General features: G+C 38.6%; 1 protein-coding gene across 3 annotated transcripts in view; it reads left to right on the forward strand.

The window, feature by feature from the left end:
- The window catches only part of LOC123768205 (acyl-CoA:lysophosphatidylglycerol acyltransferase 1), a 14,809-nt gene extending 2,125 nt beyond the window's left edge, over positions 1–12,684 (forward strand). The window contains exons 2-7 of one of the 3 annotated variants that reach the window (XM_069306952.1): positions 3,962–4,118; positions 6,778–7,003; positions 9,145–9,339; positions 9,663–9,903; positions 10,331–10,473; positions 11,048–12,194. In XM_069306952.1, coding sequence (XP_069163053.1) covers positions 4,078–4,118; positions 6,778–7,003; positions 9,145–9,339; positions 9,663–9,903; positions 10,331–10,473; positions 11,048–11,329 — 1,128 coding nt within the window. In that variant the 5' untranslated portion in view covers positions 3,962–4,077 and the 3' untranslated portion in view covers positions 11,330–12,194. Of the gene's footprint in view, positions 1–3,961; positions 4,119–6,777; positions 7,004–9,144; positions 9,340–9,662; positions 9,904–10,330; positions 10,474–11,047 lie in introns of all 3 variants that reach the window. The other 2 variants (XM_045758634.2, XM_045758633.2) reach the window with 2 other exon arrangements.
- The last annotated feature ends 4,428 nt before the right edge of the window (positions 12,685–17,112 follow it).

The raw sequence follows: 17,112 nt of genomic DNA on the forward strand, positions 1-17,112 counted from the left end.
ATTTTTATTTACCATGTGATGGAGTAGCCCCTGCTTGTCTGAGTATGCTTTATGAAGACTGAATAGGTCTCTTTGGTAAAGAAAGATGTAGTAGGCGACGATGCATGGGTGGTAAGAGATTGGTGGGTCATCTTCACTGCCACTGGCCACTGTAGCTTGCTAAAACTTGGCATCTTGTACTTAATAAGTGTCCCCCCCAAAACTCATTATGAGCAAAATTAAAGAAGATACCATTTACAATATACCCTTTTGTCCTGGGAGAAGCCTCTTGTGGCTCTATGAAGCTACTATATGCTAAGATGGTACCCTCCACTAACTCTTATCAGCCCTAGAGTTCTATAGGCCTACAGGAAACCAGTGCCAGAACCTGGCCCACTTACAGAGCTGCAGGGACGGAAAACATGCAAAATTGCCACCGTCAATTCCTACAACTAACAACTAAGGAAGCACCACCATATAAATGTTGCTGCACTTATCTAATGTGAAGAGTGAATCACTGAGCACTTGTCTGAGATTGGAGATCCTCCTCTGAACACATCCGCTAACGAGTGAATGTGCCGCTGGCCCACATTTTCCTCAACCACCAATGTTCCAATATCATTATCTTTTCAAATCGTATTCCCCATCTTATTTCTTATTTAGTCTTATTGAGTTCCGAATTGGTTTTCTACATTTAACACTGATTATACAACATATTTTCCAGTAACAGAATATACTTCAATGTACTGTATTGATTTGCCTACAAATGTTTTTTTTTATTATTTGTATTTATTTTATTTGTAAGAACAAGAGTTCTTACATTCTTGTAAATCCACTAGCATGCATAGCATTTCGGGCAGGTCCTTAATCCTAATTTTCCCCGGAATATGACTGCCAAATCGTTTAACAACCAGGTACCCATTCACTGCTGGGTGAACAGAGGCTACAGTTAAGGATTAGTGCCCAGTCAATCCTCCCTGGCCAAGCTACAAACCCAGGCCAAAACGCTCGCAAAGCGCCGGGTGAGTGTTTTACCACTGTGCCACGGGGATTGCTAATTTTTTATTTACCTGTATATTTTTTTGGAGGGGAACGTTTTCACACTGTGACTATGCACTGCGATTGTGCAGAACTTGCCACTGCACTGGCAGGAGTTTCAAATGTTTTTCCTTTCAAACCAAAACAGTATAAACTGTTCATTGCTCGTTACCAACAGTATTTCACATATGCCTTACAAAAGGGACCCCCTTTTATACAAATTAGGCAGGTTGTGAGGCTTTGGTCTTTTTTTTTTTTTTGAAGCCAGTAGTGTTTTTATTCACTGACTGTCTGTTTGCCTTCCCCAATGGTGGTGTAAATAAACGTCACCACTCCTTGCTCCTCTGAGTGGGCCAGGTTCTGGCGCTGGTCCCTGGATAGAATGAAGGACTGGTGTCACTAGGATCATCAGGAATTGAACAATGACCTTCAAGGAAATCCTGCTCGTTGTTTGCTCGGAGACATAATGTTTATGAATGGAGAAATATCTAAACTTTGAGTGCTCAGAAGTGGCATGATGCCCTTGTATTATGAAGGACATCATTGAAATTTTATAGGTTCAGACATTCAGCAAAGTGAATACAAGAGTTAAAATATAAATTATTAGGCATAACTGGAGCACATATACAGTACATGTTTGAGCTTGAGCTAGAAAGAATTAGGTGGGCATCATAACATTTATAATAATCAAGAGAGCGTAAGATTTGCCTTCCCTAATTCTTTGTGGGGAAGGTTAGTTACCATCTGAATCTTATGATGAGACGACATAGGGGCTTGATATATTACTGATTAAAATTTGTTATCAAGATATAATTGTGCTCTTTGCTCCTTGCGTGTACGTCTAATCAACTTTCCAGATAATGAGCTCCGTTTTTAATTTGTTAATCTAATGATAGCAAACAGGTCACAGAGTGTACTATTACCCTTCTTTTGTCTTTCAAGGACGTATAAATATTTTGTCATGTGTGCATCAGTGTTATTCAGGTTTCATCATCCCAAGGGATGAGAGTTTTCAACCTCCTACTTAATTTTTGCTAAAATGAAGCATTTCAAATGACAACTTAGGTTTTATACAGGTTAAGGCACAAAGATTTACTGATTTGCAGTTTGTTTATAACATGTTAATGTAATGTTTTAACCTTATTAGGATAGATAAACATTGTCTATTGGACCTAGATTTAGGTATACAGTATATGTTTCTCTATTAGACCCTGTTACAGCATAGTCTGTTGTATTAAAATTGTGTGCTAGATCGAGATCTTGATACAATAGATAATACTACATGGTTTGTTAGACCTGGGCTTAATTGTAATAGATATACATTATCTATTGTATAATACTTTGATCATGTTACAATAGATATATATTATCTGTTAGACTTTGACCTTGTTACGATAGTCTGCTGTATAGTACTGTATATACATTGCCAATTTGATCTTATCACAAAAGATAATGCTACATGGTCTATTAAACTTAGAGCTTATTATTTAGATCTATAAAAAAAGATGCCTGTCTAAGGCTGGAGGCCAGACACTTGGGGCTAACCTATCCTAACCTAACCTATCCTATCCTAACCTAACTTATCCTATCCAAACCAAGCTTAACCCAGCTTTCCAAAATGACACATGGGGCTATGGAAATGTCACAGACCATTCAAGATCATCCCCTGTGCCACATTTTAAGAAATACGAGCATTTATACGGAACCCTTGGAAATAGTCTGACATCGAGGTTGTGTTTTCAATAATTATTTAACAGTTTCAGTACTTTGTAATATTACATTTTCTGAGAGAGAGAGAGAGAGAGAGAGAGAGAGAGAGAGAGAGAGAGAGAGGGAGAGGGAGGGGGAGGGGGAGGGGGAGGGGGAGGGGGAGGGGGAGGGAGGGAGAGAGAGAGGGAGGGAGGGAGGGAGGGAAAGAGAGGGGGAGAGGGAGGGAGGGAAAGAGAGGGAGGGAGGGAGAGAGAGAGAGAGAGGGAGGGAGGGAGGAAGAGAGGGAGGGAGGGAGGGAGAGGGGGTAGTGGGGAGACATTGGAAGAAAGGGCAAGAGAGGGGAAGAGATGGAAAGAGGAAAGATGAAGGGGGAGATTTGAAGAGGGTGGGTATGAGGGGATGTGTCTTCATTGAAGCACATGCATGAAAGAGTGAATTAGTGACTTAGCTGTATATGTTACCATATTGTTTTATTGTTGGCCTCTGTATGTTGTGATATAATAATAATAATAATAATAATAATAATAATAATAATAATAATAATAATAATAATAAATTTATATTTAGGTAAAAGTACATTCAGTACATACATATTGAGTTACAAGCAGAATGTTGGATTACTAGACAGAGCTAGTATATACTATGCCTAAAGCCACTTATACCTACAGCATTTCAGGCAACATAGGCATATTAGTGGCTTTAGGCATAGTATATACTAGCTCTATCTGAAAAATCCACCATTCTGCTTGTAACTCAATATGTATGTACTTTTCCCTGAATAAAAATTTATTATTAATATTTCACTGAGTTAACTCCGTGAAACTGAGTTAACTCTCAGTGAAACTGAGTTAACTTTCAGTGAAACTGAGTTAACTCTCAGTGAAACTGAGTTAACTCTCAGTGAAACTGAGTTAGCTCTTATTTGCAGGGAGTTCAGTAATTCTTCTGTGGAATGTTTATTTCAGGATGTTATCAGTAGGTTATGTGATTACTGTATATATATTGTAATGTAACTTGTTTGGTTTCAGGCGACTGAAACAGATTTATACAAAAATATATAGTTCAGATTTATACAAGATTTAATCCTATTGCTTACTGCTATTTAATCCTATTTAATCATATTTAATCATATTTAATCATATTTAATCAGATTAATGTCTACTTGTAATCTTTAATAGGTCTGGTTTAATCACCCAATGACTGTAATGCTTATCTTTGGTATTATCTCTCTCAGATAATGGAGACCTTAAAGGAACATTGAGATCACCCGAGACCACTGACCGGTGAACCTTAACTGGTGAGCGGTGGTGCTCTGTGCTGCATGTTTCCCACTACCCTCCTGACCCCACCATGGATAACAATGCAGCTCGCCGCTCGCATGATCCAGAGAGGTAAGCACCGCATGTCTCAACCGGACTCGGCAGTAAGCTTGTTCCTGTTAAATTGATTGCAATGGAGAATTTATTAACTTATTACGTACAGTAATTCTATATACTGTATAATTTTTAGTACTTCATTGCTTACCCTTTTAATTATACATATTGCAATCCTTTTTTTCTGCATTCAAAAAATATTATCAATATTCTTTAACCTTTACAGTTTAAAATGTGAATCATTTACCACCATTACTTATTTAGAAATGCATGTGGAATATAAGGGAAAGCATTAAGAAATAGCAATCATTAAATGATAGGGTTAGGATTTATTGTGTGTTCTCGCCTAGATGTGTTTATGGGGGAACTAACTACACCTCCTGAGTCCTATCCCTTGTCCTCACAGGTTTTATCACAGTATTTACATTTGAAGCTGTGACAGTGTCAGACCACGGAGGAAAATTGAAACAAGAATTTCCTTAAGTACTTTCGTATATTAATACATCTTCAGAAGGAGTACTTTCGTATATTAATATACGAAAGTACTCCTTCTGAAGATGTATTAATATACGAAAGTACTAGTACTTAAGGAAATTCTTGTTTCAATTTTCCTCTGTGGTCTGACACTGTCACATTTTTAATCATGTGTTTATTTTCGTGATATACACACATTTGAAGCTGTGTATGTAGTTTGCCGCCACCATTTCCTTTGTTAGTGTGTTCAACTCCCAATCCTTCTATTTTTGGAGCTGTATGTACAGTACAGTATAGGAATAATGTACAAATATAGTTAAATTGCATAACTAAGATGTTGATTCAAAATTCTAATGATTTTTACTGTAAAATGAGTAGGATTATTTTGTTTATTGGGTGCTGCTTTGACTTCTTAAAGAGTGAGTAGTGCATTGTCTATGCACTTACATTGGTTTGGGCACTGCTCCTTCCCTTCATCCTCTAATCCCAGTTCCAATCCTGTCTTTGTATCCCTATATAGAGAGCTATATAGAGTCACACTTGCTTAGGACTTCCTCCTGATATAATTTCCTTATCTTAAATTCAAGACAATATTGTTATGATTTCTCCATCTTCTCTCCAAAGACTTGTTCTTGAGAGAGAGAGAACAAAGCGTTCTTGAGATCTCGGGTCAGCTCACTTTTAACATTCAAGCACAGTACAGTACTCCTGTTGACATATTAATATTTGCTTTTCTTGCATATTATTCAAGCTCCTGTTATTTTCTGTACCTCAGTTTGGTTTCAACATTACTAGTTTGTTTCATGTTATTTATTTTATATTTTGTTTTTACTATTATAATTAATATAATTAATAGTGTGTAGAAATAATACTATGAACATGGTGTAAAGTGAGTATAAAAATAGTACTATGAATATGATGAGTGTGTAGAAATAGTACTGTGAACATGATGAGTGTGTAGAAATAGTACTGTGAATATGATGAGTGTGTAGAAATAGTACTGTGAACAAGGTGTTAAGTAATTGTGTAGAAACATTGTACATGGTATAAACTGATTGTGTATAAATATAGGGAACATGATGTTACCTGGTTGATAGCTGGTTGATGGGGTTCTGGGAGTTCTTCTACTCCCCAAGCCCGGCCCAAGGCCAGGCTTGACTTGTGAGAGTTTGGTCCACTAGGCTGTTGCTTGGAGCGGCCCGCAGGCCCACATACCCACCACAGCCCGGTTGGTCTGGCACTCCTTGGAGGAATAAATCTAGTTTCCTCTTGAAGATGTCCACGGTTGTTCCGGCAATATTTCTTATGCTCGCTGGGTGTTGAACAACCGTGGACCTCTGATGTTTATACAGTGTTCTCTGATTGTGCCTATGGCACCCCTGCTCTTCACTGGTTCTATTCTGCATTTTCTTCCATATCGTTCACTCCAGTGCGTTGTTATTTTACTGTGTAGATTTGGTACTTGGCCCTCCAGTATCTTCCAGGTGTATATTATTTGATGTAAAGTGATTGTGTAGGGATATAGTGAACATGGTGTATAGTGATTGTTCAGGTATATAGTGAGCATGGGGAAAAGTGATTGTGCAGGCATATAGTGAACTTGATATAAAGAGGAGAGTAGTCATCATTCACCATTACTGTACTGTTAAATGTCTCTAGGGATATACATGAGAAAGTTTTAAACACATTTGTGAAATACAACAAATGTATTCTATGAAGCTTTAATGTAGTATGTCCGTGAATTTAAACAGACCTTGAATATTGGTAACAGAAGACCTCAGTATATTGAAGGGTCCGGGTAGTATAGTTGGGTTCGTTCTTGACACATAAACGAGAATTCTGGGTTCGGACCCCGGTGGGACAAAAATGGTTGGGCACATTTCCTTTCACCTAATACCTCTCTTCACCTAGCAGTGAGTAGGTACTTAGGAGTCAGTCAGCCTGTTGTGGGGTTGCAACTTGGGTGGGGTCAGTAATTCGGCCTTGGGACCTCAATAAAAGCCAAACCGTGTATAAATACACTCTGGCTTCCTGTCCCCTGACTCAATGAATTATTAATTATAATTATATATATTTGCTTTTATTTTATTCTCAAGTCCATAGTTACTAACAGTAACATAAAATAGTTAAAGCCCTGGTTGAATAGCAGATTGATATAGAATCCAATGCTCAGTTTTCATTAAAAATTCCTATTAATTTGCAGATTCTATAAAGGACTGCGGGCAGCAGTGCGGTTCGTAGTGTGGACATTAAACAACCTCTACTGTATCCCAGTCTACTTCTGTTGGCTGCTCGTTTTTCAGCCTCTCAAATGGTTTACCCCCTCTACGTACTGGCTCTTGGAAGGTGCCTTGTTCCGATGGTTGCTCTCCATGGTGGCTCTCTGGTCCTATAGCGCGGGATACAATGTTGTTGAACTTGGAGATGATGTAAGTATTTGGGCAGTGTGTTTATTTTCTCTTTACAATAACTTAAACCTCATATCCAGTCTCTAATAATATTATAGTCTGGAATAATAATATTATAGCTTGTAATAATAGTATTACAGCTTGTAATAATATTATTATAGCCTGTAATAATAATAATATAGCCTGTAATAATAATATTACAGCCTGCAGTAATAATATTTTGGCAGATAATAAATTTAATATGTCCGTGATGTGACATATTGGTCCAGGTCCAGGACGGACCGAAACGTCGTTGTCTCTTCACTTTCTAGTGTGTGGTTTGGTCAACATATTTCAGCCACGTTATTATGACTCCTCGTCTGCATAATTTTAATGATCCCCAATTTGGGTTACCAGAGTGTCCTGACTTAGAAATATAGTATCGGGTTTTCACTTGCATTAACTGTAGCTAATGTCTCTAGCTAATGTGGGTTAATCAACATAATCTGTGATATTTGTATGATTTGGCAGTGAGGTATACATATGTATACCAGATAACAATAATTTTATTAGTTTACTACAGTGACCATTCCTTTTCCCCGTCCCATCCCAAATCTTTATCCTGACCCCTTCCCAGTGTTATAGAGTTGTAATGGTTTGGTGCATTCTCCTGATAATTCCCTTCCCTTCCTACAGTGACACTGGAGCTTTCTAATTAAAATACCAATACTGTACAGGTATTTTTGGCACAACACACAAGTAAATAACAAAATAAAAAAAGGCCGAGTTATCTGGATATTCAAAGATTCCAATTGGTCTAGATAATCGAGGTCACACTGTACTGTATGTATATGGGTTGGGTTGACATGCACCCAAAGAAACATTAGTGAATAATATAGTGAAAGACAGTTATAAATCCAATATTAAAAAGAAGTATTACTTAACCTGCTTGATACTTGCTTGATGGGGTTCTGGGAGTTCTACTACTCCCCAAGCCCGGCCCAAGGCCAGGCTTGACTTGTGAGAGCTTGGTCCACCAGGCTGTTGCTTGGAGCGGCTCTCAGGCCCACATATCCACCACAGCCCCGGTTGATCCGGCACTTCTTGAAGGAAACTATCTAGTTTTCTTTTGATGATGACCACGATTGTTCTGACAATATTTCTTATATGTAATTGCTGTGAGGATCTTGAAAAACTGTGGTCCTCTGATGTTTATACAGTGTTCTCCAATTGTGTTTATATCAGCCTTGATCTTCACTGGTTCTTTTCTGTATTTTCTTCCATTTCGTTCACTCCAGTAAGTTGTTATTTTCTGTGTGTATATTATTTGATATCTCTCTCGTCTCTTTTCTAGCGAGTACATTTAGAGATCTTTGAGACGATCCCAATAATTTAGGTGCTTTATCGCATCTGTGTATGCCATATATGTTCTCTGAACTCCCTATATTTCAGCAATCTCTCCTGCACTGAAGGGGAAAGTGAGTACTGAGCAGTAGTTAAAGACAGGACAGCACAAGTGATTTGAATAGTACAACAATTGTGATGGAATCCCTAGATTTGAAAGATCTCATAATACATCCTATCATTTTTCTGGCAGATGCAATATTTGCTTGGTTATGCTCCCTAAATGTTAGGTCATCAGACATCAATATTCCCAAATTCCTTACATACTGCTTTCCAACTATGGACAAAACTGATTGTGTTTTATTCCCTGTATTATGTTTAAGATCTTCATTTTTACCGTACCTGAGTACCTGGATTTTATCACTGTTAAACATCATGTTATTTTCTTCTGCCCAGTCAAAAACTTGATTAATATCTACTTGTAGTTTTTCAATGTCTTCAGCAGAGATCATTTTCATGCTGATTCTTGTGTCATCTGCAAAGTATAATACGAAGCTGTGACTTGTATTTTTGTCTATATCTGATATGAGAATAAGGAAAAGCAGTGGTGCAAGGACTGTACCCTGAGGTACAGAGCTTTTAACTTAACTTTTAACTTGTCCATTCATGCAGACTAAGTGTAATTACCTAAGTGTAGTTACAGTGTGTTGTTACTGTACAACCAAATACTGTATTGTGCATTCATTCTCTCTGTACAAACCACTTACACCCAGCCTCATAATAATAATAATAATACTGTAAAAATAATAACAAAGATAATAATCTGTAACCTTTTCTAGGTTTGGGATCTGATTGAACAGCGGACACTGGTGTTATTCAATCATCAATCCACATCTGACGTGCCACTAATAATGGCTGCCTTCAATTCCCGGCCAGGATTGTCCAGTAATATAATGTGGATTATGGACCACGTTTTCAAATTAACTAATTTTGGGGTTGTTTCCTGGGCCCACGGGGATTTCTTCATTCATGGTGTAAGTAGATATAGATTTTAAAGAAAAGTTATTTAAAGTTAATGATATGAGTTTAATAGTGAAGGCTCTATTTGAGTGATGCATATAAGGCTTTTCTTTATTATATACAGTATATGAAAATGATGATAGCAGTACTTTTATTGCTTCCAATTTCTTGACAAGGTGATTCAGACAGAATTTGTGCCAGACTCCAAGATCATCATTCCGTATATTTTAGCATCTTTGCACTAATATATCCAGTTCATCCTTGTTTTTCTCCACATTGACACACCTTCGCTTAATGTTCTGTCCATGTAACTGTAATTTCATTTATTTTCTGTTAGGGAAAAGACCACAGAGATGCGTCACTACTTAAACTTGGCCATCATCTCCATAAATTCTACATCCCTCGCAAGCGCAAGTGGCTGGTCCTTTTTCCTGAAGGGGGATTCCTTAAGAATCGGAAACCTGGGAGTCAGAGGTACGCCTTGAAAAACAACCTTCCACTGTTGGAAAATGTTGCCCTGCCCAGAGTCGGTGCATTGAAAGTCATCATGGACAATGCTGCAGCAGACAGTTGTGACGGTAAGGACGGGTAGCACAAGCCATGTGTCACGTCTTGTTGCTATAACATGGTTGCAACACTGGAGTTGTATATATGGTATGGACTAAGCTTGTTAAATTTGGTTGCACAATTTCCAGATTAAAATACAAATGGCTTAAAATAACACACTTCTCAGAGACATGCATTTGTAAACCATGCACAAATGTGTGTGTTTATGGAAGACACTTATTTGAATCAGTTATGATTAAAGATTCTATTTATTTTTAAGTGCTGAATAGGATGTCTCAAATGCATATACAGAGTATTTGTCTTAAATATATATGAATTACATAGGGTAGCTAACTGCATTAATGATATATACCTAGCAAGTGTAGCTTGAGATCCTGCACTCACCAAGTTCTCAGATACTAACTATGACGCAATTTGTTCCCTTGCTTCACATTTCAGACGGTACTGATCGTATCAAATACCTACTTGATGTGACAGTAGCATACCCAGGTGGTCGCCCACTCGACCTGCAGACTATATTTGGTGGCTGGAGACCTAGCTGTGACACCATATTCCACTACCGCAGGTTTAACATTGAGGAGGTACTGAAAAAAACTAGTTTTACTACGATCCATTTTTTAATAGCCTGTCTGTCTATATTTGTCTATTTTTCTGCTGTTGAAAGCTAATAATTTTCTAATGTCTCGTGAATTCTTGAAATTTTAGGAATGTGATAAGCAAGAAACAAGAAAGCAAGTGTTTCTGAGAATGAAACACTTGATGAAACAAAGGATCTTGAAGGATCACGTCAAGATCCTTTATGTTCTTGAAGTGGCTCAATTCTTTACCTTTGGAGGTTGCTTTACACAATAAATAAAATGTTTGAAAACTAAAATTTAAATTGTTAGCTTAAATATAAAAAAAAAGAGTATGTTAAGTCTTCATAGCTTTTATGTTTTTGATGTTTCATCTAGTTGCTTGTTTCAATGCCTATACATGTGGCCTATACTCTGTGTTACCTTCTTCAAGGCTATGAGTCCCTACAATTGCATGAGAGGCGGTACCCCTTGATATATACAGTATGTATGTATGTGTATGTATGTGTATGTATGTATGTATGTATGTATGTATGTATGTATGTATGTATGTAAAAGCTGTGTTTATTTTTACTTACAGATTCCTAGAGAAGAAGAAGCATTAAAAACATGGCTGTATACCAGATATGAGGAGAAGGAAGTAATCCTTCAGGAGTACTATGAAACTGGTATCTTTCCTGATACTCCTACCCCTCATGCACCAAAATTTCAACCAGAAAATGTACGCAGACTGACTGGAGCCAGGGTGGTGCATGATCCCTTGGAATTTATTCTGCGACATTGTTTCTTTCTTAGCTCAACTTACAGTTGGATTTCCCTTTTGTACTTTTTGTACAAGACACTTTGTCAGCTGCTTTGGTGATCCGTCATTTGTACAGAATACATAGGCATTTTGCTGATGTTTGCATTATTAGATGCAGTTCCAGATCAGTGAGAGAGAAATAAACCAGTCAAAAAGAGTTCTGGTGAAGCTGAACTCTTAGAAATTATACTATTTAGTGAAAGAAACATTCAAGGTTAGTCTATGAATAACAATGTCGCATAGGATTAGTTGAAACTAGTAAGTTTTCCTCAGATGAAACAATGTAAGGGAAAACAGCAGACATTAGATATCCTTTAGCAACAGAAATGGTACATCTGTTTGGGAAAGTTATTTAGAAGTGAGTTAATTTCCTTGCTGATGTGCAGAAGCAGTTAAATGTGTGCATAATAGACAGCATAATAGAACACTACGAAATCTGATATTGAAAGCGAGATTAAGCAGTAAGCGTCTTCTGTTGTACTAGTGAATGTCTAAAACAGACAAGAATTTATGAAATCTACTGCTTATGCTCTGTAGTCACTCCAAGTATGTAATAGAAAATCATCCAATGTATTTGAGAAATTAGTGCTATGATTGAATGGACACTAGCTTATCATTTCATTCATATAGAGGAAGCACTCTTGTTAATATCATGAAAAAATACATTCTTTATTTCTGTATGTAGACCACGGTAGCTTTAAATATTTTTACACATTCTGAAATCATGTACAATGCTTTCCCACTGCAGGTGTGACCTTATTGTGACAATACAGCCGTGGCAGTGATAATGACAGTTACAGTGGATACATTCATGGCCTTTTTTGTAAGTAGTTAGCTCTGTAGCACTGGTATAGGCTTATTATTTGTCATATCATTGTCAACCAGGCTAATGAAGAGCTTTTCCTGTAGTGATCATTCCCAGCCTCCCATCGTTACACTTCAACATGTGTGTAGTATGCCTTATTTATCTGAGTGTGCGGGCGGTGGTGCGTGGACAGTGTTGAGAAGATGTCAGTTTTTCAGCACCATTCCTCATGGTAGGGTCTGAATGAGAAACAATTACCTCTTGGTAAGTATACATTTTAAGGTACTGTATTGTAAGGAGAATGTGTGAATGTATTCCATGGCAATTTTTTTTTAATACTATACATGTACAGTACTACAATTTGATTAATGTGTTAATTAACAAATTATATTGGTAACTCACTTTTATTACAATTGTTAACCTGTTTATACTCGTGTTAAAATTGATTATACTGTATATTAATATGTTAAGCCAGGATTTAGTTCCATATATTTTCCACACTGCATATCAAATACTGTACTGCCTTTTCTGTGGATATCCTCTCCAGCTTCCCAGGGCTATACCAGGCTGATGTGTATATATTAGACCGTGGCAACAGTCAATTGATGGAGTTCTTAGCATACTGGGGACCACGAGCCAGAACCTGGCCCCCCTCAGAGAGGCACGAGGAGCAATGACCTATAGACACCCCCGTGTAGTTGGAAGCAGTCTATGTCTGCCATCTACCAGGTCAGGCACCCAGAAAGGTAGGAATCCCAAAACAAACTACAGCTGGTTAAAAATTGCAAACTGAAAACCAAATGAGCAAGCAGAACTCCCCAATCAGAAAACAAGCATGATGTCACTACAGGCGCTGCACCGCTGTCTGTGCAGCGCTCTCCCCTTCCTGGGAGGGGGAAGGGAAGACCTCCCACGCCGGCTACCGAACCCCAGTTCTGAGGCTGTTGTGTTGGGTGACGGTCGATCGACTCCGGCTCCAATCCTTGAGCAGTGCTGTGCCTTGTGATATTGTACTGCGTTGTAGTGGTGTGCGAGACAGGTGAAAGTAAAAAAGTACTGGGGCTGCATGCACCTAGGATCACCTTCCCTAGGTGCCCTGTAAGTATTGCCCTTGCAGTTTGGGGTTACCTTCTACAGACTGTTCTGGGGCTCCCTCGCAGGGTTGGGTAGCCAGTGTGGGAGGTCTGAAACCCGCCCCTTCCCACTTTCCTTCCTTCCATAGGGGGAACTATGCAGACAGTGGAACAGCAACTTTGGTGATTTCATGCTTGTTTGCTTATTTTCTGATTGGGGAGTTCTGCTTGCTTGTTCGGATTTTGGTGTGCAATTTTTAACCAGCTGTAATTTGTTTGGGATTCCTACCTATCTGGGTGCCTGACCTGGTAAATGGCAGAAATAGACTGCTTCCAACTACACAGGGGGTGTCTATAGGCCATTGCTCCTCGTGCCTCTCTGAGGGGAGCCAGGTTCTGGCTCATGGTCTTCGGTATGCTAAGAACTCCATCAATTGACTGTTGCCACGGTTTAATATATACACATCAGCCCGGTATAGCTCCGGGGAGCCTCCGGGTCTCGCCCAGAAAATGGTGTTTCATTACATTCAACGCTGGTTTTATATGCAAATAATATGGCAGAAAACTTGACACCCAACCCACAAATCTGAAAATATTTGAAGTGACGATGTTTCAATCCATTCTAGAACATTATCACCTGGATTATGCTCCTGAATGGACTAAAATGCATCAGTTCCTTCATTTTCAGACGTGCAGTTTGCGTGTCCGACTGGTTTTATTATTTTTCAGTGTCAAAATTGGCAAACATCATCTCGTTCCTCTGTAAATATGGATTCGAACACACACGTGCTAGAATTAAGTTAAAAACGTAATTTAAATTTCTTTTTGTAAGTGAATTATAATGCAAGCATGGGGGATAACTAGCACATTTTATTATATTTCTGAATATGTGTAGTTGAAGATATTGCAGCAAAATGCTCCATGTTGAGCAGAAGTGAGTAGCTGTAGCAGAGATGTCAAAACAGGGTAATCATATACCAAATTTAATGTCAACATGGATGTTATGTTGAGAGAGAGACTATCATGAGGCAAATGATAGTCACTAGACACCTCATTGATTATTTTGTTGTACGTAGAAGTCATCGTTTGTATGAGTCTTTTGTAAGTGAATGAATTGTTGTTTCCCAGTCAGAAAGCAGTTGTTTGTTTGTCATGTGTGCCATTTTCATGTCTTTAATTCTCAAAACTGCTTCTAATGTTCAATATTACTTAATTTGTTAAAAAGTTCCTCAGTAACCCATATTATCAATCTTACAAATGTAAGTTTGATTAAATGCAAGTTGTATTTGATTTGTGTATCATAATTTATGAAGTCATTATATTTTTTGAGGGCCTTTCACTTGTCACCTGTATGGTACTACTTAAACTTTACATCTCGGAATTACCCCAGCCATAGCATCTTACCCGGCAAATAATCAATGTAATTGTCCCTATTTTACGCTTGTTACAACTTGTAATAAAGTTGTTACATCTTTTTATAACGTTTTTATGACGTATTAGAATGTTGTTACAACTTGCTATATTGGTTATTACAAGTTATTAGGTGTTGAAACCTGTTCGGACATTGTGGCAATGTCGTCGTTTGGTCGTGTGTCTGGCGGGTTATTTCCTCGGCCCAGTTGATGGAGGTGGATGTGAAAGATGTGTTTGTAGTTGGGGTGATCCTGGGATGAGGTTATTTAAAATACCGTATCAGAGGTGGCGAGTGAAGTGTTTTCACATGTATCGCTGAGAAAAGTTGCACTAAAAATATGTATCATCACATTTTGTATGATTGCATTTAAGGCATTTCAACTATTGCAACTTCTCAGGTTTGTGCATTTTATGTTTGAAAAAAAAAAAGTCTGTTGCCAAACAGAAGTACTAGTCCATAGGTTTATTGCAAAACCAGTCTTAAATCCACTATCCATGATCTCAACTCTTTTTTTTTTTTTTTTTTTTTTTTTTTTTTTTTTTTTTTTTTTAATACTATCTCAGTTTAGCAAGGAATGAATAACCATTGTTATTGCCAGAGTGAATAGTAAATTTTTTGCCATGCTGTCTGTGATACTGTCATCTGAATAAAGTTACCAGGGAGAAAGGCACTACGTTTCTGCTCAGGGTTGAAGGTTTTTGTCTATTTTCTTTTTTGTTCTTTTTTGAAGATTTGAAGATCATATTTAATCTTTTTAAATATCTTTATATATAACTCGGCTTGCATTTATGGGAGGGTCCCCTCATTAGCTCCCCAAGTTTTAGCACTGTGGCTGCCAAGCCTTAGGAAATCGGTTCCGGCCTATGAGACCCATCCAAGCCAACCAAAGCCAGGACCAGAATCTGGCATTGTCGAGGCAAAACAGGGGGGGGGGGGATTTTGGGATCGAGATCAGCCCAAAATCGAGAAAACACCTACCAGATATTATATGTACGTCAAAACGAGAAACTGCTTGATAGGAAATCAGCATTCCTGAGATAATTAGATAAACAATTGTTGCCACCTGGGCTTAATACCCCAACCTTTAGTGTGAGCCCAGTTCGGCTGGGATTTCTAACAGCACTTTTCTGATAGGCCACACTCAACTTTGCACTTTCAGATAGTGGTATGTGCTCTCCTTGGATCGTTTCATTCTATATGGGGCTGTTTTTTTGCTTTTGTTCCATTTCTTGCTTTATGTTGGTGTTTTGTGCAACTCTCCTTTTGTTTGCCCTGCATATTTTACCCTGGCTGTGTGTCAGGGTTCTCTTCCTTGGTAGCTGTCTTGCTTCACTTCCTTGCCCACTGGAGCTATCTTCTCTACTGGGTTCAGGTTTATCTTCGACAGGTTGTCTCATCTTGCTTACAGGTGGTATACCTAGAGTGGATTCTGGGCGTTTTTCTACTGCCCAATCTCGGCCTGGGGCCAAGCTTGACCTGTGGTAACTTTATCCAACAGGTTGTTGCTTGGAGCAGCCCACAGACCCATATATCACTACAAACCTGTTGGCCCAGTACTTCTTGTAGGGGACTGTCCAATTTTCTTTTGAACACTTCTTTTGGTCTGGCAATGTTTCTTATGCTTGCGATTCCTGCTTCTGTGGCACTTGGCTGTACTGAGTGGCGTAGCTGCTATTCTCCTGTAATTTTATTATTTTATGAGGATATTGTCCAGCTCCTGCCCCTCCTGAGCTTTCTGGACCCCTGGAATTGATTTTGATGTTTTTGTCTTATCAGTTTTGGAATTCTTCCTCAGTTGAGGAAGAATTTGAGAATTATGGAGTATGAACCTCCTTTCTTATGGAAGCTTTTCTTCTGGCTCTTGTTTCTGGCTGCCCAGCTGGGCATCCAGAAACCTCTTCCTGGAGCAGTTTCTGTTCTTCATACCTGGTTCTCATTTTGTGCAGCTCCAACAGCCCTGCAGCCCTTGTTGTTGGCTAACAAGGAAATGTCTTTCTCCTGTATAAGTCTGTTGTAAACATTTGGTTTGACCATACATGGTTGCTTTTCATAAGCCACCACATTTCTGGTGGCATAAGCTCTCTCCTGTGGCCACTATGCAGTCCTATTTGTGTACTGTTTGCGCTGTGTGGGATGAGGCCTTGTTTGTCAACCCTGTTTTGTATGCTTCTTGTTCCATGGCCCGTCTCTCTTAGGTTATTTAGGGAATTGTTTGGCTTAGCGTGCCAATTGTTTATCCTTACTCTCATGAGTTGTAGAGGTTTGCTGCTTTGTCTGCATTCATTTCTAAATCATATAGTATAACCTTGATAAAAATCTGGGTTCAGGGCTTCTGGCTGCCCAACCAGGAGTTGGTTTCTCGCTACTTGGTGGATGTCCCTTGGTCGCACCATGATAGTGTAGAGTTGTGCCTCTAGGGTTATGCTAGAGTTCTTCTGCCTCGACCCTTTTCTGTTATCATCTTCCATGGTTTGCCCATCTGTCTTTTCTATCTTATTAATCATTGGTTTTCCTTTCAGAAAAGCTGACCACCTCAGCTGAGGCACCATTG

This window comes from Procambarus clarkii, chromosome 59 (genome assembly GCF_040958095.1).
Source record: "Procambarus clarkii isolate CNS0578487 chromosome 59, FALCON_Pclarkii_2.0, whole genome shotgun sequence".
Classification (NCBI taxonomy): domain Eukaryota; kingdom Metazoa; phylum Arthropoda; class Malacostraca; order Decapoda; family Cambaridae; genus Procambarus; species Procambarus clarkii.